Consider the following 22,946-nt stretch of genomic DNA (forward strand, 5'->3'; position numbering starts at 1 on the left):
GAGCGCGTCGGTTACAAAATTAAACACCGCGGTTGATGACTCCGAATGTTACTCTCGCGATCACATATATATACTCGGCAGCGACCAGAAGGATATGGAGAAGTTCTTCCCGACGTCTCTTGTGCTTCGAGTTCCTCCTCCTCTGTTCTTGCGCTGCAGAATCCTTCCCTGGTTCTGTTCACCTGCGCGCACAGGTGTACGGGATGAGCAGGTGCCTCCGGAATTCCGTCCGCTTGAGAACCTGTACGGGTAGGCGGGCGATCAAGTTTTTGGGTAGCACTTCAAGCGCGACTGCTCCGGTTCTTCGACGACAACGTTGCATCTTCCTCTGCTTCTGCTTCACCATAGCTTCTACTGGAGAGAACAAAGGAGACAACATCAACAGAGGCAATACGAATTCCTCAACATCTTCTGCACCGTTCTCTGGGTATAAGATTGTAACTTTATTTGATTTTCTTCTTATTATTTACATGTTCACAATGTTATCCATAGGATTTCAATCCTATGTGAATATCAACGATGTCTATACTTATTTTACCTTAAACATCTCATCACCAGATCGTTTCTCATTGTGTATGCCATATTTATTGTCATAATATTTTGGATTAAAATATACCGAATTATGACCAAATTTTCAACAATATACTCTAACAAAAACACCTCTAGCAGTTCTGGTTTCTCATTTGAAGGCCCAACTCTACCTACTACCCTTCAGCAGGGCCCATATCCAAGCCAACAAACCCACTAACTTTTTTAAACTTTTAATTTTAAAAATCGATCATCTCAATACTTATTTTTATTTTTAGATCTAAACATTTTTTTTCTATTTCACTCCGCCTGATGTGTGGCGAACAACATTGTCACGTCATTAGTAATTCATGTCACGGTTTTATCGTGCCAGTTTTATCTTGTCACACTAGTACAAATGACATGGTAAGACAATACTACCACGTCAGCCAAAATGACATGGTAAAATAACACTGCCACGCCTTCCTCCTCCTGCGCGTGGTTCAACCACTCGAGCTGCGACATGACAGCGCCAGGGATCTTCACCTTATCAGCCTCACACCGTCAGTCCGCGGATCCAAGAATTTTCTTAAGCGTGAACAAGCTTAATAGTAGATAATTACTAATAACTACTAGCCCCTCTAGTTCTCAGCCCAGGTTTCCAGTGCTCCAAACAACTCCACCCAAATCACTCCAAAGGACGACGCGCCGCCCTCGCTCTCGTGTTTCATAGCCTCCGCACTCCTTGTCGCACATCCCCGCGGGCATGCCCGTTGCTGCGGGCGCAGCTCAATTTAAGGGTATTCAGGTGAATATCTAAGATTTTTGAAAAAAAAATATATTTGTATGAGATATATGTCTCATATGAATATGAAAAATATAGAAAAGAGGCCTATTAATCGAAAGAAAAGCCCAATAAGAAAGCCTGGCCTCCTCTCCTCATTATGCAGGCCCAGTAGCCAAGAAGGCCCCAAAATTAAGTCACCCTAGACCACCTCCTGGTCCCAACTTCGCCCCGCTGAAACACCGCGGCCGCGCCGCCAATCGCCATCGCGGGGAGGTGTTGTTTTTTTTTTTTTTATCCCTTCCCATTTTGAATACCCAACCTAAAAATTCTAAGCGCGCCCCTAGCGGCGACGAGCACCGCAGGGCACAGCCGCGCAGGGTATAAGGATTCAGGACTCAATCAGGAGCTCTCAGGTTGCAGACTTGCAGAATCTCCTGGTTCTCTAATGGCAGCTTTGGCTGCGCCCGCGCTGCGCCGTCTCCGCTCGCCGCGGCTCTGCCTTGCCGCCACGGTCAATTGCATCAGCAACAATGCCGCCCCGGCCGCATCCGCTGGGGTCAACCATGTGCAGGACTCGAACTGGCGCGTCGCGGAGCTGGCCGCGGCCGGGCGAGTCTCGGACGCCCGCAGGCTGTTCGACGGAATGCCCGACCGGGACGTGGTGTCGTGGACGGCGATGGTCGCCGCGTACGCGCGCCGGGGCATGCTCCAGGAGGCGCGGGTGCTGTTCGACCGCCCTGATGCGCGCCGGAACGTGGTCACCTGGACGGCGCTGCTCTCCGGCTACGCGCGCGCACGCCGCGTTGACGAGGCCGAGGCCCTCTTCGAGGGCATGGCGGAGAGGAACGTCGTCTCTTGGAACACGATGCTGGAGGCGTATACCGCAGTTGGCCGCGTCGAGGATGCGTCTGCCCTTTTCAATCGCATGCCGGTGAGGGATGCTGGCTCTTGGAACATTCTTCTGTGTGGACTTGTGCGGTCAGGGAGTTTGGAGAGGGCTCGTAAGATGTTTGAGAGAATGCCAGTGAGGGATGTCATGTCATGGACCACAATGATTTCTGGCCTTGCACGGAATGGAAGCGTTGACGACGCTTGGGTTCTGTTTGATGCCATGCCAGAGAGGAATGTTGTTTCTTGGAATGCCATGATCTCTGGGTATGCACGAAACCACAGGATTGAGGAAGCACTTGATTTGTTCACGAAGATGCCTATTAGGGATGTTGCTTCTTGGAACATTATGATCACTGGCTTTATCCAGAACAAAGACTTGAAGAGTGCACGGCAACTTTTTGATGAGATGCCTAAAAGGAATGTGATCACTTGGACCACCATGATGAATGGTTACTTACAATGCATGCAGAGTGAAATGGCACTAAAATTATTTAACTGTATGCTTGTTCAAGGAATCCAACCAAATCAAGTGACATTTCTAGGTTCTCTTGATGCGTGCAGCAACCTTGCTGCACTCTGTGAAGGGCAGCAGGTTCATCAGATGATATGCAAAACACCATCTCAGTTTGATACTTTTGTGGAATCCACTCTAATGAACTTATATGCCAAGTGTGGTGAAATTAGGCTGGCAAGAAATGTGTTTGATTTCTCAATGGAGAAGGACTTAATCTCATGGAATGGGATAATCGCAGCATATGCACATCATGGGTTTGGCATAGAAGCAATGCATTTGTACAAAAATATGCAAGAAAATGGTTATAAGCCTAATGATGCTACCTATGTGGGATTGCTCTCAGCATGTAGCCACGCCGGTTTAGTGGATGAAGGGCTTAAGATCTTTGAATCCATGGTAAAGGATAACTCCATTGTAGTGCGTGATGAACATTACACTTGCTTGGTTGATCTTTGTAGCCGAGCTGGACGGCTTGAGGATGCTAAAAGATTAATTAGCTGGTTCAAGATTAAACCTACATCAAGTACCGTTTGGAGTGCCCTTCTAGGTGGATGCAATTCACATGGAAATGAAAGTATTGGTGATTTAGCGGCTAAACATCTCTTGGAAGCAGAACCTGATAATGCTGGAACTTATACTCTCTTGTGTAACATTTATGCTTCAGCTGGTAAATGGAAAGAAGCAGCAGAAATTAGGTCAGAGATGAATGTTCGAGGGCTAAAGAAACAGCCAGGGTGTAGTTGGATCGAGGTGGCAAATAAGGTTCATGTATTTGTTTCCCGTGATAAATCCCACAGTGAATCTGACTTGATCAATGATCTGCTGCAGGATATTCATCGCATTATGAGAATGGCTGGTACTGTTCCCAGGGACCATATGCTTATTGATGTGGAGCTAGTGGGGATTTAAAAGTAAATAAAATGATGAATGTCCGATTAATTTTCCAGCACAAGAATTAGCATAGCTTTTAGAGGAGTTTGGACCTGTGCGGACAGTGGTACCTTGACACCTCCCCTAGCACAGCCCAATCCTTTATTTGCATTCTTAGCAGCATGCGCATGTGCTCTGTTCTGGTTATTCATCAATCTGGGTGATATATGTGAGGTAGGTCTTTGCAGAAGCCTTAACCTTACCAATTTGTTATGTGTACCTTACCTCTGGGACAAGGAATAATGCACTCACAAACGGAATATAGTGGTCTATATTCCGGCGTGACATAATTCTTGGATTCTACTTTGCTGATTCAGTGGTAGCTGTTTTTTGTTGTCTGACAGCACCTGCTTTCCCAAGTATGTTATTTACCAGAATACCAATTGAAAGTTTACTCCTGTAATATCATCTATTCTGTTTCTTTGTTTAGAATTATTTCATAAGTCTAAGTTTTGTCTATCCTGCTCCTTTCCCATTACTGCTTGGACGAATGGTTCAATCGCAGAATTAACTTCTTTTTTTTAAGGATCCTTCATATTTAAAACTGTAACTGCAACTAGATTCTTTAAATTGGCCACTGAACTAATATAAATGGCAATCAATCATTTTCATTGTGTGAATCAAAACAAGATTAAGGCAATGTATTGTTTATAGATATCAAGTGAGAAATTGTCAAAAATAACATTTCTGATGGAGAAATTCTACGATACATGGATAATCAATATGTATCAGATAGAGTAAATTCCCTATGTACCCATGAAAACTCACTTAATCCCTTTCATACCCCTGAAATTTACCCGATCCATTCTATGCCCCTGAAATTTTAGCTTGATCTCTTCCATGCCCCTGCTGTTACATTTTCCTTCTTTTCATTGTTATGTTTGGTTGCAAATGTCTGTTGTGCCCTTGATGATTAATTTAGATTTGAATATAAGCTTGAAAAACGATTAAAGTTTTTGTTTGAGTGCACAGTATGTGAATTTTATGAAACTAATGAGACTATATTATTAGAGCAAAAAATTTTGAAAATAAAACAAATGTAATAAATTAAAAATTGTGTTTGAAATTTTAATAGGATAATGGATTTTTTTTGATCGGGAGTATTCATAAAAACAATATCGTGAGCATTGGTAGTCATATCTCTGTATGAATGCTCCTCATTTTTTATGTTTTTTTTAAAAATAAATAAATAAATATTTTTTATTTCATTATCTAAAAATAAATTGTCATAAATAATGTATCGCACAGTAAACTCATAACTATAGTAATCTCATGTGGCAAACATTTACATTTTTAATAATGTAATTCGTAAACTTTTATGTTCATCCAAATGGTAAAATGAACATTTTTATAGAAATTAGACGGTTAACTGACAGGAGGGACATGGTAGGGATCAAAAATCAAATTTTAGGGTATACAAGAAAGTAAGCAAAATTTAGAGGCATAGAAGGGATTAGCTAAAATTTCGGAGGTATACAAGGGATTTTCTCTATCAGGTATTATGGTACATGGATCATCTACATGTATCTGTATTTATAAGCATGATTATCCTTGACTTGTTAATAGGTCATGAATTTGTTTATTGCTCTTAAGGAGTCATCAATTATTTCTGTATGGTAGATTTCGAATGCATGACTGCTTTTGTATGCTGATTTATTAAAATTTTGTCTTTCATGGGCAACGTGCATGTGCAGGAAAGTCGGATCATTTTAGTTTTACGACTTTGGAAGCCATGTGCTCCAGGACTCCGCCACCATTGAAAATCTGCACAGCAGCAGGTGTTGTGCTCTTTGAATTAAAATATGTTATTCTCAACGCGGCAATGAGCTGTGCCATGGAGGGAAACCTAAGGCTGGATCATGGTGAGACCCAACATGAAAGAGGAGTGCAATGGTGACTAGTGCATTTATCCAGATCTCAAATGGCTTAGTTGATTCCTTTATATTCTTGGCATTCCAGTTCGGGGGTGGTATGCGAATGGAGGACATTAGAAAGTAGAAACTGATGATTTTTGCCATAGGGTAATTTCGAAGTGTTTCTGGGGGCTAAACTCAGTATACCAATTGGACATCTCAACTCAAGGTTAGCTTTTTTCTCTTTCTTTACTGATCATTATTCTGTTAAGAAATATATTTTGCCATCTTATTGGAGGATCTGAGATTCAGGTGATTTCATTTCTTTGCATGGATTTAGAATATGGACGTAGGAAAAAATAATTATTTTTTGGGCTTATACAAGTTGCATAAGATTAAGGTTATGGTTTATGTTATCAGTTTTCCTTGATCTGTTCATGAAGAATCAAATGGGCTTACACAAGTTGTACAAGATTAAGCTGCATGTTTTCTGTGGTCGCTTTCCCTTTATCTGTTCCTGGAGAATCAAGACGATTTTTCTAGCAGTAGTTAAAAATATATGAGTCCTCTACCTCCTATTAACTCCTAAGTGATTGTATTTCATTTTGTTGGATGTTAATTTTATATACTATAGTGTGGTTCCTAACCTATATGGTTGTCCCTATGCTACTATACAGACCAAAATGGTGGATAATAAGTCCAAAGACATGTCACACTTGTATATGAAAAAAAATGCAAAAAAATGTAAGACGAAACAAGTATAGCTATGATTTTTTTGTTAAGATTTTCAAGTTAAATGTGCTTAATTCTGTCCATATTGACATGTCCAAAGTATGCAGCTGTTATTTTTCACGGAAAGGCCGGAATCATAATAATCCTGAAATCTTGTAAGTATTCCTTTTTCAGTTTGTTCTCTGGAACGGGTAATGAGTAATGACCACAAGGAAATGGCGCCGGTAATGCTGTACTCACCAGATATTTTTTTCCTTGGTGTCAAGGAAATTACTCCCAAAAACAATGGCACCTGTTGGGACCCAAGGTCATGAATAAAATAGGGATATGCGAGAAAATGTTTTCCCCTGCTACTCGATAAAGTGTTTGTCACAGTTACTGTTTCAGTAAAAATATAATACGTGTTGCTACAGAATCAGGCTGGGTTTTATCGCCACAGTATATTCATGCAAAATTACATTAATTGTAATTTTGCAAAATTATATCCTTGAAGAATTGGAAACGTTAGTCAGACAGTACAATCAGATGGCTCCATAAATCACTAGTGCATGTAAGAGCGGTTGGAATGGTCTTCCAGCATCTTCTATGAGAGTATTCTTACCGGTAACATAGCCGCTAAGTTTCGCCTTCATCCTTCACGTACCATCCACTCTTCCGTTCCGTACAGTGGCAGTTATACCGCCCAGCCAGCGCGGGCAACTGCCCGACTCCATGTACGCTACCCATGGATCGAGTGATTGCTTTGCGTTAAAATCCATCATTTTCCATCATTTTTCTGACTTCCTTATCAGCTAGTCATGCAGCTCTTTTGCATGATGCAATTAGGCCATAGCCACCAGTTGCTCACTGACTCTTTCACGATTCATGTGTTTTTCCTGTGGACTAATCAAACGATCATTCTTGTGTTTTTCAATTATCTGTTTTACACTTCAATTCCTATCAGAATCCTGTATTTTTCCTATTCCTCCGTTTTTTCAACCCTGCAATTCAAAGGGGCCCTTAGATTACAAGGAAAGTCAACACTTGAGTTGATGTCTCTTAAGTCTTTTAGGCTGTGTTCGCAGGAGGCAATCTCTAACCCAAACACCGTGCACGGAAAACGGAGCGATCCATTAGCACGTGATTAATTAAGTATTTGCTAAAAAATTTCAAAAATGGATTAATTTGATTTTTTTAAGCAACTTTCGTATAGAAACTTTTTTAAAAAATATACCGTTTAACGGTTTGAAAAGCGTGCGCACGGAAAACGAATAGGAGGGGTTGGGAAAGGGGGCATCCGAACACAGCTATACACAGGAGTGGTTGGAGATCCACCTTAAAAAGATGTCTAAAGTAGTCATCGTGGCTGTATGGTCTTCAAACATGACACCATCTTGACATGTACCCCCAACCCCCCCCCCCCCTCCTCTCGCCTTTCAATTTATTGCTCCTTTTGTAACCTCCTAGCCTGAGGCTATTGTACAGTTTTCCCCCTACTTAACACAAATACACCATGTTGGGTTTCGTAAAAAAAAATATGACACCATCTGCTTCCAAATGTGCCAGGGATGAATATAACACCTTGTCTACAAAGTTGGTGGTAATATAAGCCTGTTTAGCTGAGAAAAGCATGTTTATCTAACAACTAACCAACACATGCTACCCCTCCATTTCATTTCATATTATAATAATGAGACGTTTTGATTTATTTTTAAGTGAAATTTATTTAATTTTAATCAAATTTATAGAAAACATAGCAATATTTTAAAAAAAATATATAGTATAATATACTCGGTTAGATATAATGAAACTAGTTTGTGTTATAGATATTGCTACGTATTCCTATAAATATGATCAAGAAAAAGTCAAAATATCTTATAATATAAAATAAAATATAGAGATTACATAGTAATTCATGGCAACCCACGTTATTTGCCATTATGGTTTTTCGGACTCTTTGCTTCTTACCCATCGCATCCATAGCTATATAAGATACTACGGTAAATACCATCGGTTGCTATAGAAGATACGGTGAAAAACAGTAGTTTTGAGAGAGGTTGCGTCATCCATCTATCATGAGGTTGTATAAGTAAGCTTGAAACTTATACAAAGCTGGGCCTATCTTTTCAACTTATTCATCGGATTATTAAAATAGATAATTCCACACTTTGAAAAACTTTTTTCTTAAAGATTATTTCTTATAATTTTAAATTTATCACTATAATTGAGTGATTTGTGGTAATAACTTGCTCAACAATAAATTATCAAAATCAAACTAGCCCGTTACTTACCAGGACTTGTTTAAAATATATATGATTGAATTAAGATAAAAAAAAGTGAATATTAGGAAAGGACCTAATATCAAATAATTAGAAGGGGCGAGATTTCGAACCTAGGTCGTCTAGCCCACCACCTTATGGAGCTAGCCGGAAAACCCCTGGGCATTTCTCTATGATTGAATTAAGATTAACGCGCGTCCTCCGCAAATTAAGATAGCGTGGTACAAGGGAAAAGTAGCTTTAGTTATAATCAACTAGTTGGGTGGCCCGCGTAATTGCGCAGCTAGCACCCAAACAAAATCATATATTTTTCAGTATAATTTTACTTAAAATTTATTAAATAGATATATTGTTGTCCTAAGACTTTGAAAGGCCAAATCTTATCATCCTCATATTTCTAATTAAATAGTTTTTAAAAGTCACATCAGTTACTACCCCTTACTTATGTCATATCTTACTTCTGTCATATCCTTCTTTATTTGCTTTGCTCGATCTACTACTATTATTCATTCTCCTTAGAACCTTTAAAAATTAGATCTTATAGTTTTAGAGTTTATTGTCTCGTTGGGTTTTGTTTTTATAATTTCTAGAAGTTATGTCAAACGCTGCCATTATACTTCTCTACGGCCCGTCCACTGTCGTTTCTCTTTATTGTCATTGGGATTTTAAAAATCGAACATAATTATCGTTCGGGTTCTTTTTTACTTTCTAGAAGTCCCGCCAAACCGTCAGCGGCTTTACCATTGTACTCCTTTATGGCATGCCCGCTGCCTCCCTTCTTTATTGTCATTAAGATTTTAAAATCAAATATGATTATCATCGGTTTTTTTTTTTACTTTTTAGAAGTTTCGAACCTTTAAAAATTGGACCTTTTAGTTTTTAGAGTTTATTGTCTTGTTGGGTTTCTTTTTTTATAATTTTTAGAAGTCCCGTCAAACAATACCACTATACTCCTCTACGGCCCATCTGCCACCTACTCTTTATTGTCATTGGGATTCTAAAAATCGAACATAACTATTGTTGGAATTCAATTTTTTATTTTCTAGACGTCCCGCCAACCGTCGGCAGCTCTGCAACTATACTTCTATACACCCCGCCTGCTGCTTCTCCTTTTTATTGTCATTGAGATTTTAAAAATCGAATATTATTATCGATGTTTTTTTTACTTTCTAGAAGTCTCGGCAACCGCCTTGCCTGTTTGCTTCATGGCCTGCCTGTCTTCCCTCTTTTTAATAGTCATTAGGATTCTATTTGGTGTTTTATTAACAGTTTTTATACGTCGTATCAACCATCACCACTCTACTCCTTTACAGGCATGTTACTTAATTTTTCATTATGATATTTTCTATTTATAAATTATTTTCTTACTTGAACTCCTATAATTATTTTTCTGTTTTTCTAAATTTATTTTATTTGTTTTTCAAAATTTATTTTATTTTCGGAATTATTTTGTTGCTGTCTAGGGTAGGCAGTAACAGGCCGCATGTACGTTCCAACTTTGATGCCCTTTTATCAATCATCAATCAACTAAATTAATAATATATATTCTCAGTCCACCATATATATATTTATCCATAAACGTGTATGCATATGAGGCCTTGTGTTACTATTGTATCCATGGTGTCCGTATACGTGTATTATATATATTATTAAGGAAAACGTATGCTATAGAAAGAAATACATGGAGTAGTAGTGAGACCTTGTCTGATTGGGTGGTTGGACATAATTCCAACATGATTTTTGTTTTGTTGTGTAGAGTAGCAATTGTTTTTTACCTAGTCTAGTAGGATTAATTTCTCTAGATAGTTTCCTTTACTATAGATATCTAATCAATCTCGACCGTTATAATACAGGCTCATCATGATTTAACGGTTCAGATTTTTCTATTTTTCTTCGATTAATGTGGGAATTTCTAGTCCCCACAGCGAATATGGTGTCTCCTTTCAAAGCTGTTTTAATATACATACTAAGCTTAATCATCATTAGTGATGAGGACACAACTAGCTCGGATATAACCATGACTACCTTATGTATTAATCAACCAAAGGTGCATATGTTCTACATTAGATTTACTTGTTATATATTTGAACAAACATTGCTACACAATGAGTTTCATGTGTTTTTGTTTGCAGAGGTACTTGCTTGGGCGAAAGAAAAGAGACCGAGCGTAAGGAATGCATAGATGATTGAAGAAGTTGATTGGGAACCAAACCAAGACCTTCTTCAAGTCTTATTTCATCTCACCACGTCACTTTTGGTCCATAGAAGACAAGAGATAAAGTTATACACGTTTTGAATTTAGATTCGGGTCTCCTGACAGCATCAACTTCAAATAGATCTAGCCGCTGTTCTAGAAGGAATTTCGGGGCCCATGAGTACTTGTTGGAAAGCTTATGGAGTCTACTTTCAGATGGATTTGGTCCCACATCAAAATTCCTACCAAGCTGCCGGGAAACTGCAAAACAAGCCACGTATCTCATCCAGTCCGAATCTGATTTGCGTTTTGGGCCTTGTAACTGTGTCGTGGGCTTAGCCCAAGGGGGTGTGCGCCCTAGGGCAACCCTAGGACGTCCTTAATCATATTTATTCATTAGCCGTCATCGTTTAGAGTCGGGTTTTGCTTAAATTATTTTATCAAGAACAGTTTCGCCGCTAGATCGATTTGTGAAACCCCAAATCCGAGTGCTTAATCATTCATATGTAATTTGGTTGCAATCTATCTTGTTCTTTCTTGTGTTCTTCGATTCGCATGCAGGGATTAGCCTTCTCGGCGAGGTCAACCGGGTTTCGGCACGGTTGATAACCAGAGGAGACGTGGTGCTGCGATTGCGGGGCTCAGTAGCGTGTTCGTTCAGAAGCCGGATCGAGTTGTATCGCAACTCCGCCCAAATTAACTGTTTATCAATACCTATCGGAAGATCGGGACCTAACTCCCTCATCAGTTAGTGGGTACCAGTTATAAAGCATACAACCTTTTGCTTATGTTATAAACCAAAATTTTAATTTCAAATTCGAATTTTTATTTTTTTTCATACTAGTTTAATGTACAGTATTTTTATTTTAAAACCAATATAAGCACACATTATATTTTTCTTTCGCTAATAAACCGATCTTTACGAATATTGGATTGACGAAACATCACTCTCTCCCGGGCGCCGCCCCATCCCATCCCCCATCCATGTTCCACTGCCAGCCCGGGCCCACCGCGTCGGTGTTCTCCTCATTCCTCTCTGCCACTGCCGTCCGAGCCACGGAAAGGCGAGCGGCGCGACGCGGCGACGCCCTATGGCGACCCACCACGCCCGCCGCCTCCCCGCCGCCGCCGCCGTCCTCCTGCTCGTCCTCCTCGCCGGCGGCTCCGCGGCCGACGACGCCTCCAGCGACGACGACGCGGGCGTCCCGCCGTCGCCCGGCTGCTCCAACAAGTTCCAGCTGGTAACGCGCGCCCCACACCCCCCCCCCCCGCCGCCCCCAATCCGTTCCCGTTTTTCTCTTCCTGATTTTGGTCAGGGTTTGGTGGTTGGTGGTGGTAGGGTGCTTAGCCTGCTGGTTGGCTTATGGGGGTGACCTAGTGGGGAAGGGATGGGGATCTCTCTTTGGTTGTGGAGGGGGGGATTTGTGGATCTGCTGCCTCCGTGAGTGCTGGTTAGTAATGGCAGAGGACCTTGAGAATTTGGTTGAGTTGTTCCCAGATGGATTGTGATGCTGGGTAAGGAGAGGAGGAATTTCCGAGCTGCACGCTTTAGTTGTGTACTGGAATTATGGATCCAGTTGGACTGTGATTTCGTTTCATTATGGAGTTCCATTTAGTTCATTTCTGATAGCTTGAACTAAAAATGATAGTTGATCATGTGCCCTGTAGAGATAGCATTGATTTCTTGCCACTTTTTGGTTGACTTAGCTGATTATCTCTAGAAATAGCCACTTTAGACCGAATTGGTCTATTTCTTTTTTTTCATTTTATATTTTTGGAAAAGCACCAAACGATGTACCTGTTTTGCGCCTGCTGTCCATGACGTATCATGTACTTGGTCCGGCTTGAACCATCGAACAGCTGAACCCGTTCCCCTCCTGCAGGAACCATTGAACAACTTTCTCAAATGATGAGAAAAAAACGAATAGATTTTACAAGAAGCAAGGAAGATAGTAACAGAACATGTTACCAGGCGGACAGTGGCATGACCCATGGCAACAACGGTTATGGTGGCGAAGGATACAAGGAGGCAGTACAGAAATAACAAGCGTTGGGCTGGGCTGCAGTGGTGTGTACTTGTCCTCGCTCTGGTCCTCCAGGCGGTCCTGCTTCGTTGACATGGTGCTGCCACTGAATCGCCTTGTAGATTAGAGAGATGAGATGGGCTCAGCTGCTTGATGGTTTGAGCCGGACAAGCATATGATGCATTGTGTCTAGCAAGACTGCAAGAGGATAACGGATGCACCACCTGGTGCTTAGCTTAGCAAAGAAAAGGGGGCAAAATGATGTATTTCGGATTTTCGGTGAAAAGTGGCAATGTGTTAAACCAACTAAGAAGTGGTAAGAAAACAATTGGCCTCCAGAGAATGGCAAATCCTAGAGTGCAATCTCTGAACAGTGGCATATGATCGATTATCCCAACTAAAATGTATTTTTCAGTTGCATGGTCACTTCTCACTTCAGGTGGCATTGGTACAGAGTAATGCAGTGGCATTGTCTGGAGGCAACACAGTGACTACATGTGGTACACAGAAGCAGGGGCAACTGCTGCATATAGACATCTTCACATGACTAGTCGTGAACCATGAACCAAGAAGATAAAACAAGATATTTTCTTGAACAATTTTTGTCACCATAGTAGTTATCTTGTCCCGGTGGATTGAACTGTGTAGGGCTTACCCTTTAACCTTTCACCCTTTTCATTTAAATGTTCCACAGCGTACTTGTGAAATTTCACCATGGGTCAAGCTCTCAGTTCTATTCCTGGTGTTTGCAAACAAAGACCCAAGTAAAATATTGAATTTAAAAACTAACAATATAGTTCTTATTTACTGTTGATGCCGTTCTGTCATATAAGGCTACCAAGTGCACATGCCAATCTCTTTCTAGTAATGGAATTTTGATAGGCTTGGATAGTTCAAGGGTGCCATTTAGGCCATCTCATTGTTTTGGGGGTTTAAGTAGACAGACAACCAACAATGTTGAGGGAGTTAAACAATCTTTTTCCTTCTAGTGATGTCTATGGTAGTCATTTTGCATGAGACTCATATACTTGCATGTACCCTGTTGGTGCGCAATAAAAGTTACAAAGAAAATTACCTATACTTTTAGGGCCCCTTTTATTTGAACGGAAAATGTAGGAATTTTAGAGGACTCCAATCCTATGGGAAAAAAAAATCCTATGAAAGCCTTTGAAGTAAAGGATTGAATCCTATCCTATCCTTTAAATTTTTTATGGAATGGGTAGTCCTATAGAGATTTTGGAGGAAAGTTAGCAAGAGGTCCAACCTCTTGGAAAAAAAATCCTTTGAGTCTAACTCTCTCATCTGATTCCTACGTTTTTCTTGTGGTTCAATCAAACGGTCATTCATGTGTTTTTTCTATTCCTCTGTTTTTCCATTCCTGTGATTCAAAGGGGTCCTTAAGTTTTTCCACAAGGGTTCTCATCCTTGAGATTTTATCCAGGTTAAGGTGAAGAATTGGGTAAATGGAACTGAAGGTACAATTGTTGTTGGGTTGAGTGCAAGATTTGGAGCCTCCGTGCCTCGAGATATTCATGAAGCTCAGAAAACATTTGCTGTCCTTGCAAATCCACTTGATTGTTGTTCCAATTCGACATCAAAGGTTTGATTTTAACATCAACTATAATAAACTTATTAGCAAGTTTGGTTCTTTGAATGACTGCTGTAAATATTTTCTAAACTAATTCTCGCTTTTGCAGCTAACAAATTATATTGCTATAGCACAACGTGGAGAATGCGCTTTCACTGCTAAAGCAAAGATTGCACAGACTGGAGGTGCAGTTGGTTTACTAGTTATCAATGATAATGAAGGTATGAAAAGGTTAATATGAAATATATTATTATATATATCCTGTTAATATAGTCGTATTTATCTGTTAAACTTCATTCTTTCAGAACTTTACAAGATGGTTTGCAGTGACAACGATACTTCCATTAATGTTACAATACCTGTTGTAATGATACCACAGTCAGCTGGAAAAAAGATGAAGGGCCTCTTGGATCAGGGAGCAAGGCGTAAGTCAGTTAGTTACACATTCTTAATTATCCTCAGTAATGCTAAGCTTCATTCATATTTCTTTTTTCCTGCTTATGTTGCCAATTGGTAGGGTTTAGTTACTTAAACATCTCAAGCCTTTTACTTCCATGGTTCCATCTACTGTGATGGCCAATTGCATTTTTCATCAGGTATATGTTGTCTGACTAAAAACAGAATTAATGTTGGTTTGAATTCATTCTAACTTATATTTTTATATTTATCCAGTATGGCAAAGAAACATGATGCAATAAACCATATTGTAAGAAAATCCTCTTGGCAATACATCAATTAGAGTACTGAGCGCTTAATATTCCAATATTGTACTAAGTTATCAACTGTACAAGGCAATTATCTGTGTTGACTGTTGAAGTTTTAATCTCTCGAGCATGCCGTCCCGTGCTCTCTTGAGCGAGTTAGTGCCTGCAGATGAGCTGATCTTCAGGTGTATTGGAAAAAAAAAAGGAAAGGAAGAAATCGGCTTTAAGTAGAGTTTGCTGGGACCATTTTGCAGATTATAAATGGAAGAATTTTGGCATACTAGTTAAATGCCTGTGCTTTACTATGTATAAAAGGAAAAAAAATCATAATATTGCCTAAAATAAATAAAAACATATTTTTTATTAAATATGTTGCCCACCCTTTTGCTTTTGGGATACTCACCTTAATTTTGGGTATCCATTTAGATTTAGTTGTCATATAATATTAAGAAGTTCAAGGTGTATTATGTAAAAACTACAATGGGAGTAGGTGGGGTAGCATATTCACTGCCATCACCATTGGAGTACTTTTAAAGGAGTCTAGAGATATTCGCTCATCAGGTTCGTGAATCCTGACCCTGGATCTTTCTTTGAAGTTCTACTTTTAATGTCATCTAACTTATATCCCAAACTTCAAATATGTCAAAACCAACATTTTCTAAACAAAGATCATATGAAAAAGAAAGACAAATTGCTGATATGACAGCTTTTCACTGATAACTAAAACTGTGTGCATCCTGTTTTGCATTTGGTTCTGGGTTTTAAAACCTTTATCCATACCAATGGAGTGAACAATTTCTGCAGTCTAATTTATTGCTAGTAAAGGTTGACACCTAGTATCTAGGTAGGCGAGTAGCAAACACGGAAGGAGCAATGTGGAGGGATCTTGAAGCAAAGCAGCAGCTGGCTTGAAATAGAGCGACCTGCTTGAAGCAGAATAATCAGCATTCCAACAATATGGTGGACTGGCAGGCAGAGCTGGTGGTGGAGAAACTCATGGCTATGCTAGATCTCCAAGCTGGTGACGGTGCAGCTTCCTCTCTAGAAGTCCTGGTGCCTTATTTGCTCTCCAGAAATCCTGCACGCTACCTTTTGAGATAACAAAATGGGCAAGCTTCCCACCTGGACCTGTGTGGACACATGCATGCACGCTCACACAAGCAAAGTCGCTCAGTTGACTCCCTGTATAAATTGGAAATCTTTGTGTTGGGTGCTGTGATTGCATAAATGTTGACTAGTTGAAGTGAAATTGTACTTTTGAATTAGTAGTTTATGGTAATACAAAGTATGCATGCTAACAAGAATGTTCTTTTGCTGCAGTGGAGGTGCAGCTATATTCACCAAATCGACCAGTTGTAGACCTTTCAGCATGCTTCTTGTGGATAATGGCTATAGGAACCATAGTTTGTGCTTCACTCTGGACTGAATTTGTTGCATGCGAGCAAGTTGATGAGCGTTATAATCAGTTGACACGGAAGGTTTTGACTTTTGTGCTTTACCTTTCTATCCAAATTATGTCATTTTAATTTTATATTTTCACACACATATGGTAGCACATTCATACCCATTTTCTCTTGGTACCACTCTACAATTTTTATTCTTACGATGTGAATAGTTTTTTTTACCACCTTAAGTCCTTAAGTGAAATGGCTTGAATACTTTGCACAAGTGGCAAAATATGTGATGCAGACTGCAGTGCCACTAAACAATGCATCACATATAGAAAATAGATAAGTTATTGATAAAACATGCAATATATAATTGAAGCATATAAAGACCAATTTCAACTCTATGATGTCTTCGGAAAATTTTGCTGTGAGTTCACTATTTAATGGAATCATGTTACAATATGCCTTGTGTTCAATTTTGGTTTTCATGTATTCTTTTAAAAAATAAAATCACATGTCTTCCAAGTATATTCTTTTCAATCATTGGATGTTGTTTTTATGTAACCTGCCTTTCAGCATTTCAAAATACAACAACTTATCTTGTTGCCTTGCCAAGAACGTCCTTGCTGCTTAGAACATATCTAGGTTCTGTTATATCATATTTTTGTAGTTCGTCACTGGATTATGTTTTACTGACAGATTTGTTCCTTTTCGTGCTAAACAGGATGGGCCTAATTCTGGAACAACCAACAGAGAAGATAAAGAAATCTTCGAGATCAGTGCCAAGGGGGCTATTGTTTTTATTTTAGTAGCTTCAGTTTTCCTCCTCCTCCTCTTCTACTTCATGTCTTCTTGGTTCGTCTGGCTGCTAATTGTATTATTCTGCATTGGTGGTATTGAGGTATTTTCTCATACATTTGTTATGTGCATTGTGCTATTTCTTATTGGTACCATCTTAACACTTCTTTCCCTTTTGTTTTCATTGAATGTTGAAGTATACCTTTTTTTTTTTTTTCATTTTCCTTTGTTGAGAGATTCAGCTATGAGACTGACTATGAATTTTACAGGGTATGCATGTTTGCTTGGTCACACTTCTCACTAGGTAACAAATGAACTAATTTGGATATAGGAATTTGGTCACCGCTGTTCACTTTATTTGCCTTTCTTTTCTTATTTGATGTACTTCACCTAACAGGATTTGCAAGGATTGTGGACAGAAGACTGTACAACTCCCCTTTTTTGGGGAGGTGTTGACCCTTTCTGTTCTGATTGTACCATTTTGCACTATCTTTGCAATTCTTTGGGCTGTCTATCGGCATGCTTCTTTTGCTTGGATAGGCCAAGACATCCTTGTAAGACTAATTTATCTTCATTCTTGTGTGGTCTTTCTATATTTTATATATGACCTTGTATGGTGTGCTTCTCACTAGGAGGTGCATTTTTTTTTCTATATTTTGCTTCAGTACCATTCAAAAGTATGCAACTAACTGTACATGCCTTCAGAGGTACCAGCAAGCAAGTCTGGATTCACATAATATAAGTATATTACAATATACTGTAAAGGCTAACATAGTGTTACTTCTGAAATCAATCTGGATCCAAGTTGTATATTTCCAGTGGGTCAGCTAACATGTCTCCTTGTAAAATTTGCGCACTGTAACGTGGTTTGTTCCTTTCAAAAATATTTGGTTTGAAGATTTTTTTTGCATAAATATCCAATAATTAACATTGCTTTTACAAAAAAAAAATATATATTAGCCTGATTGTTTGGTTCCTTGCAAAATGTAGACACCACTATGCTCGTTTCACACTATTCTGACTGGTTTTGGATAAGATACCATAGCTGGATATTGTATACCATAGTTTCTAAGCTGGATATTGTATACCACAGTTTCCAAGTTGGATATTGTATCAACATTTCATGCATGTGTCAAAATTTATGTTGTCTGGTTGTTCCATTTTATTTTTATTTTTGAGATGATTTTATTTTGAAGTGTGGAATAGTCTTATAACAAATCTATGTTTTAGTTGCACATTTGTAATAATTCATACGTGAGATGTTAAATTTCTTGCCTTCTGTGTTTTGAGACATGTGAGCAGAGCCTTTGCAAAATCAATTAGATATTATTAACCATGGGGTTTGTTTATTGTCCTCAGGGAATCTGCCTGATGATAACTGTGCTTCAAATGGCACGCTTACCAAATATCAGGGTATTGCCATGTCTTTAAGTTTAATGTAGTCGTGCAAAACCTATATGTTTCATATGTGTATCAGAATTATTCATCATGACTATAACTTTGCAGGTTGCATCAGCTCTTCTTAGTGCTGCATTTGTGTATGATGTTTTCTGGGTGTTCATTTCACCTCTTATATTCCATGAAAGTGTCATGATTGCAGTAAGTGCATGATTTTTATTTTTTTGCAACAATCTTTTTATTACTTACTGTTTAGTACTGTGGATTTATCCAGTGGTGATAATAGTACCATAATATGCTGCATACGTGGCTCATGAATCTACTAGTTTCCATGTTATTTTCAAAACCAGATAGTAGCACATGCTTACTAATAGTAATAGCGTACTATTTTGTTAGTTTGTTCTATGTTTCAATCTAATTCGAAAGCATTCACTTGGAGGTTAGAAAATTTGGTGATAAGACAATTCATATAAGTTTGATATGTGTATCTTCAGTTAGATCTGTCCTGTAAGATATACCTTTTATCTATTATGAAGTGTTATAGTGTTAGATATGATTCTATCCATACTGCACAGGTTGCTCGTGGTGATAACTCTGGGGAAGCAATTCCGATGCTCTTAAGAATACCTCGTTTCTTTGATCCATGGGGTGGCTATGACATGATAGGCTTTGGTGACATTATTTTCCCTGGATTGCTAGTTGCATTCAGCTACAGGTATTATACTATATATATTGCTGCAATATAAGTTGTAACTTCTCTTTTGATGCCTTGGTTTCACTGGACGCTAAAGTGTCGGTAGGTTGGTAAATATACTGTTGATGAGGAAAACATAATCCCAAATCAAAACAGTGAAGTTGTAAACCATCTGAAAACTTTAGGAACACTTACCGTAGGGTGTAGTTTTATTTAAAATCAAATGATACTGAGAATGTTAGCAGAAAATGGAATTCACCAATCACCATATGAAAGCAATATGCTAATTGGCTCCTGAAAGTTCCTATCACGTTTCATGATTTGTTTGATTGCTAATTAAGTTAGTGTACCATGGTACCAAGATGTTACGTGGTGGAAAAGAGGATCAAACACCATGTTTCTGTTTGAATTAATGACCTTTGATTTTACACTGTTCTGTCATCAAGGAACATAAAGGCAATGAGCCAGTGGTTGATTCCAAAATTTGCCTTACCAAAAATATTGGTAATGCCAATAGTACCACTGGTCTTGCCAATGGAATCAGAGTCTATTTGGATTATCAGAGTTATACATTACCTATACAACCTTACCAAAATTTTGATTTCGCCAACACATTGGTGGTATTCTTGTTGGTAGGACAACAAATACACCTTATATCACCATTTTTTTTTTGTTAATGTTGAAACTCAACTTTAAGGCATAAAAACCTCTCCCAATGGTTTCGTACTGTTGGCTAATTTAGTCCTTTATTTGGTATGTTGGAAATAAAGTATGTTCTGTTGTAATCAATTCATCATGCTATAATTTGACTTGTCAAGCAGAATATAATTAACTGTTTAGGATTCCGAAGTTAGAAATACCTGTTTTTATGTGGTAATCGATTCATGTTGTAATTGATTTTACCTGTTTTTATTTTCATCCTTGCATAATGGATTTCACTCTTGTTAACATAGAAAATTGGGGCCAGGCATCTTATTATATATGCCGGCGTTTGTTTGATGGTTTCATTATTTCTCTGTGAGGTTTAATTAGCCCTTTCCATATCTGTTGTGTTTACTTATGACTATTTCAATTATATATATTCAATCATGTTTACCCCCATACATCAATTTGATACCGTGTAGATTTGATAGAGCAAGCAAAAGGGGCCTCTTCAATGGGTATTTTCTATGGCTGACGGTGGGATATGCTGTTGGTAAGCTGTTCATTCTTTTTTTTTTACACTTTTATATTTTACCTATGTTCTATGCTCTATATCGTGTGTACTGTGACATTGAATTTTTTTTCCTTGTGCAGTTTGCCTAATAGTTACTTGACTATGAACTACATAAGTCTGAACAAACATAGAAAGTATTAATTAATGGTCATGGTTTTCACACCATCTTAGGACTAGTTGAAGCCATATGTTACTGGTAGCATCGTTTCCAGCTGTAAAACTATACTCCCTCCATCCACAAAAGTTACACCTATTACTTTTATCATCAAGACCAAGAAGAAATTAAATCATCTTGGATATTACAAAATCAAGGATTGAATGTAAGCATACAACCAATGAGTATTTAGTGTTGGATAAGTCTTTGTGGTCCTTGGTCGTGATTCTTCTTTTTGCTTTTGGGTAGTTTCACCTTTTCAGGACAGCATCTACCCCTTTAGCATATTTTTCAGTTGCTAGGATAGCTGCGGTTAGTAGGACAGCAGCAGTTAGCATCTCCTTTATGCCTCCTTTATGCTTTATTCAGTTTGGATGCCCTCTAGGACAGCATCCCATTCAAATTTTGAATTTTAGACTAGGAGGGTGCAGCAATAGGCTAGCAGCCAGCTATGGCTATATATATGTATCCAACCTCCCTCGGGTAGGTATGGCTTTTGAGTTTGTGAATGAAGAAAACCAGAAAATTGCCCCACTCTGAGTGCCATCCTCTTCTCAATGAGAGTAACCATTGAAGTTCTAACATCTAGATGACTCCTTTGGTTCTAATCAAACATTTAATTTATCTCTTCATTTAAGTCTTGAATGCATAAAGACTACAAATAAGAACAACTTATTTGGAAAAACTCAAATGTGAAGTATGTCTAACTTTTGTGGATGGAGGGAGTACCAATCAACGAGGGAGAATGTTACTGTTCCATTGCAGGAATTATCTTTGTTTTCTTCCCCTTCTTTTTAGAATGAAATTGACAATGGCTAACTTGTTTATTTTGAATGTTTTTTATTTTGATTTTGATTTTTTTTTTTTTTGCAAAATGGATTCATGTGTACATGCATGTCATTGTGTTATGGCATGAACACATGTTTGTGGAGACCTTGGATATGTCGTAATGGGATTACATTTTTTTTTTCATGTAGGCCTTTTCCTTACCTATCTTGCGCTCTTCCTGATGGACGGGCATGGTCAACCTGCGCTGCTGTACCTTGTTCCATGTACATTAGGTAAGTATATGCATCGTTCCTTTAGCACACAATCATGGATTGTTTTTATTCTTTTCTTTCCATATGACTCTTAAGTCATTGCAAGTGACGACTCCCATGTATTTCTCGTTCCAGGGCTTATTGTTATACTTGGTTGGTTTAGAGGTGAACTTCATGATCTATGGAATTATGGTAGAAGTCAAACAGAAAATTTAGTCGACGAACCATAGAAGAATCTGCGGACAATTGAGATACTAATTGCCCAGTGGATCTCCTGGAACAATATCAGAAATGTACACAGTTTACTTTTTGCAAGAAAAGTTAGATGCAATGTGATTTGCTTACCTGCAGTATATAGTTTTAGTAATGTAGTACTATTCAGTGCTGCATTGTACTAACATAAGTGTTGCTCTTTATTTTTATTTTTTAAAATAAGCATATTCACTATACAGTCTATATCCGTGCCTCTACCATTTCTTTTCTTGTCTGTAGACAAGGAGCAGCTGGAAGTTATTTTTTATATATTATGGGCATGTTTGACATGGCTCCAACCGCTATCTTGTCCGAGGAGCTGGAGCCTGGAGCCGGAGTGGGTGGATCTGCCCTATAAAATACATACTCTCTGTCCTAAAATATAGCAACCTAGTATGTCCACATTCGTTATACTAGGATATGTCCCATCCAGTACTAGGTTGCTATATTTTGGGACGGAGGGAGTACCTTTTTCCAGCTTCACAAGTTTAGCTTCATATCAGGTTTGGAGCCTGTGATAATTTGAAAATAAACCAGTGTAATAATGTCTTTAGTTTTGAACCTTGTGATGATACCACACTGACATGCCGGTATAATACTGCCAAATAGAGTGACCGGGCTTGCAACAAACATACTTCGAGAAGTCGGTAGCTTCTGCCATCCCGTATGATCCGAGAGGTTCACACACGAACAACGTTGGTGTCGTACCGCGCGGACACCATGCAAGGGGAGATAAAGAGCACTAAAATGGTTCATATTCTATTTGCGTGCAGTAAAGATCTAAATTCCAGATGTCTGCAGAAAGATTATTCTATGTTCTCTCTTCAGTTTAAAGAACACAAGAAGAGATAAGCGTGGGAGCTAAGAGGAGCAGAGGTTACAGATCAGACCAGGCCGGATAAATGGGTGTCCCTCACCCAACCTTGAGCAGGCGACAACGACACGCTCAGGGGAAGGAAGCAGCTGGTGGTGACCCGCGTAGAGCGGCGAAGCTATCGAGGGACTACGGATACAGGAGGACGCC

At 38.9% G+C, this 22,946-nt stretch overlaps 2 protein-coding genes across 4 annotated transcripts; both read left to right on the top strand.

The window, feature by feature from the left end:
* Nucleotides 1-1,513: 1,513 nt before the first annotated feature.
* On the top strand, nt 1,514-6,552 carry LOC9272531 (pentatricopeptide repeat-containing protein At2g35030, mitochondrial). 3 transcript variants are annotated; one of them, XM_015760193.3, is made up of 4 exons: nt 1,514-3,449; nt 3,528-3,803; nt 5,324-5,711; nt 6,389-6,552. In XM_015760193.3, the coding sequence occupies exons 1-2, from the start codon at nt 1,740-1,742 to the stop codon at nt 3,606-3,608; spliced, it is 1,791 nt and encodes a 596-aa protein (XP_015615679.1). In that variant the 5' UTR covers nt 1,514-1,739; the 3' UTR covers nt 3,609-3,803; nt 5,324-5,711; nt 6,389-6,552. The 3 variants fall into 3 exon arrangements, with proteins under 3 accessions (XP_015615679.1, XP_015615676.1, XP_015615677.1); XM_015760190.3 differs by having other exon boundaries at nt 1,514-3,803; XM_015760191.3 differs by lacking the exon at nt 6,389-6,552 and having other exon boundaries at nt 1,514-3,988; nt 5,324-6,134.
* A 5,148-nt stretch (nt 6,553-11,700) lies between these two features.
* Nucleotides 11,701-22,336, top strand: LOC4350402 (signal peptide peptidase-like 2). The gene is made up of 14 exons (NM_001423190.1): nt 11,701-11,907; nt 14,132-14,290; nt 14,388-14,499; nt 14,584-14,703; nt 16,303-16,460; nt 17,095-17,271; nt 17,438-17,472; nt 17,566-17,722; nt 18,528-18,581; nt 18,675-18,767; nt 19,142-19,281; nt 20,385-20,455; nt 21,608-21,691; nt 21,806-22,336. The coding sequence occupies exons 1-14, from the start codon at nt 11,758-11,760 to the stop codon at nt 21,898-21,900; spliced, it is 1,605 nt and encodes a 534-aa protein (NP_001410119.1). The 5' UTR covers nt 11,701-11,757; the 3' UTR covers nt 21,901-22,336.
* The last annotated feature ends 610 nt before the right edge of the window (nt 22,337-22,946 follow it).

This window comes from Oryza sativa, chromosome 11, assembly GCF_034140825.1.
Source record: "Oryza sativa Japonica Group chromosome 11, ASM3414082v1".
NCBI classification, from domain to species: domain Eukaryota; kingdom Viridiplantae; phylum Streptophyta; class Magnoliopsida; order Poales; family Poaceae; genus Oryza; species Oryza sativa.

What these genes read in the sequence shown, in the direction of transcription:
- LOC9272531 (XM_015760190.3), top strand. Translation starts at nt 1,740, where the DNA reads ATGGCAGCTTTGGCTGCGCCCGCGCTGCGCCGTCTCCGCTCGCCGCGG.
- LOC4350402 (NM_001423190.1), top strand. Translation starts at nt 11,758, where the DNA reads ATGGCGACCCACCACGCCCGCCGCCTCCCCGCCGCCGCCGCCGTCCTC. An exon ending in ATAATCAGTTGACACGGAAG is followed by an intron (nt 16,461 to 17,094) that starts GTTTTGACTTTT and finishes CGTGCTAAACAG; the next exon opens with GATGGGCCTAATTCTGGAAC. An exon ending in CTAGTTGCATTCAGCTACAG is followed by an intron (nt 19,282 to 20,384) that starts GTATTATACTAT and finishes GATACCGTGTAG; the next exon opens with ATTTGATAGAGCAAGCAAAA.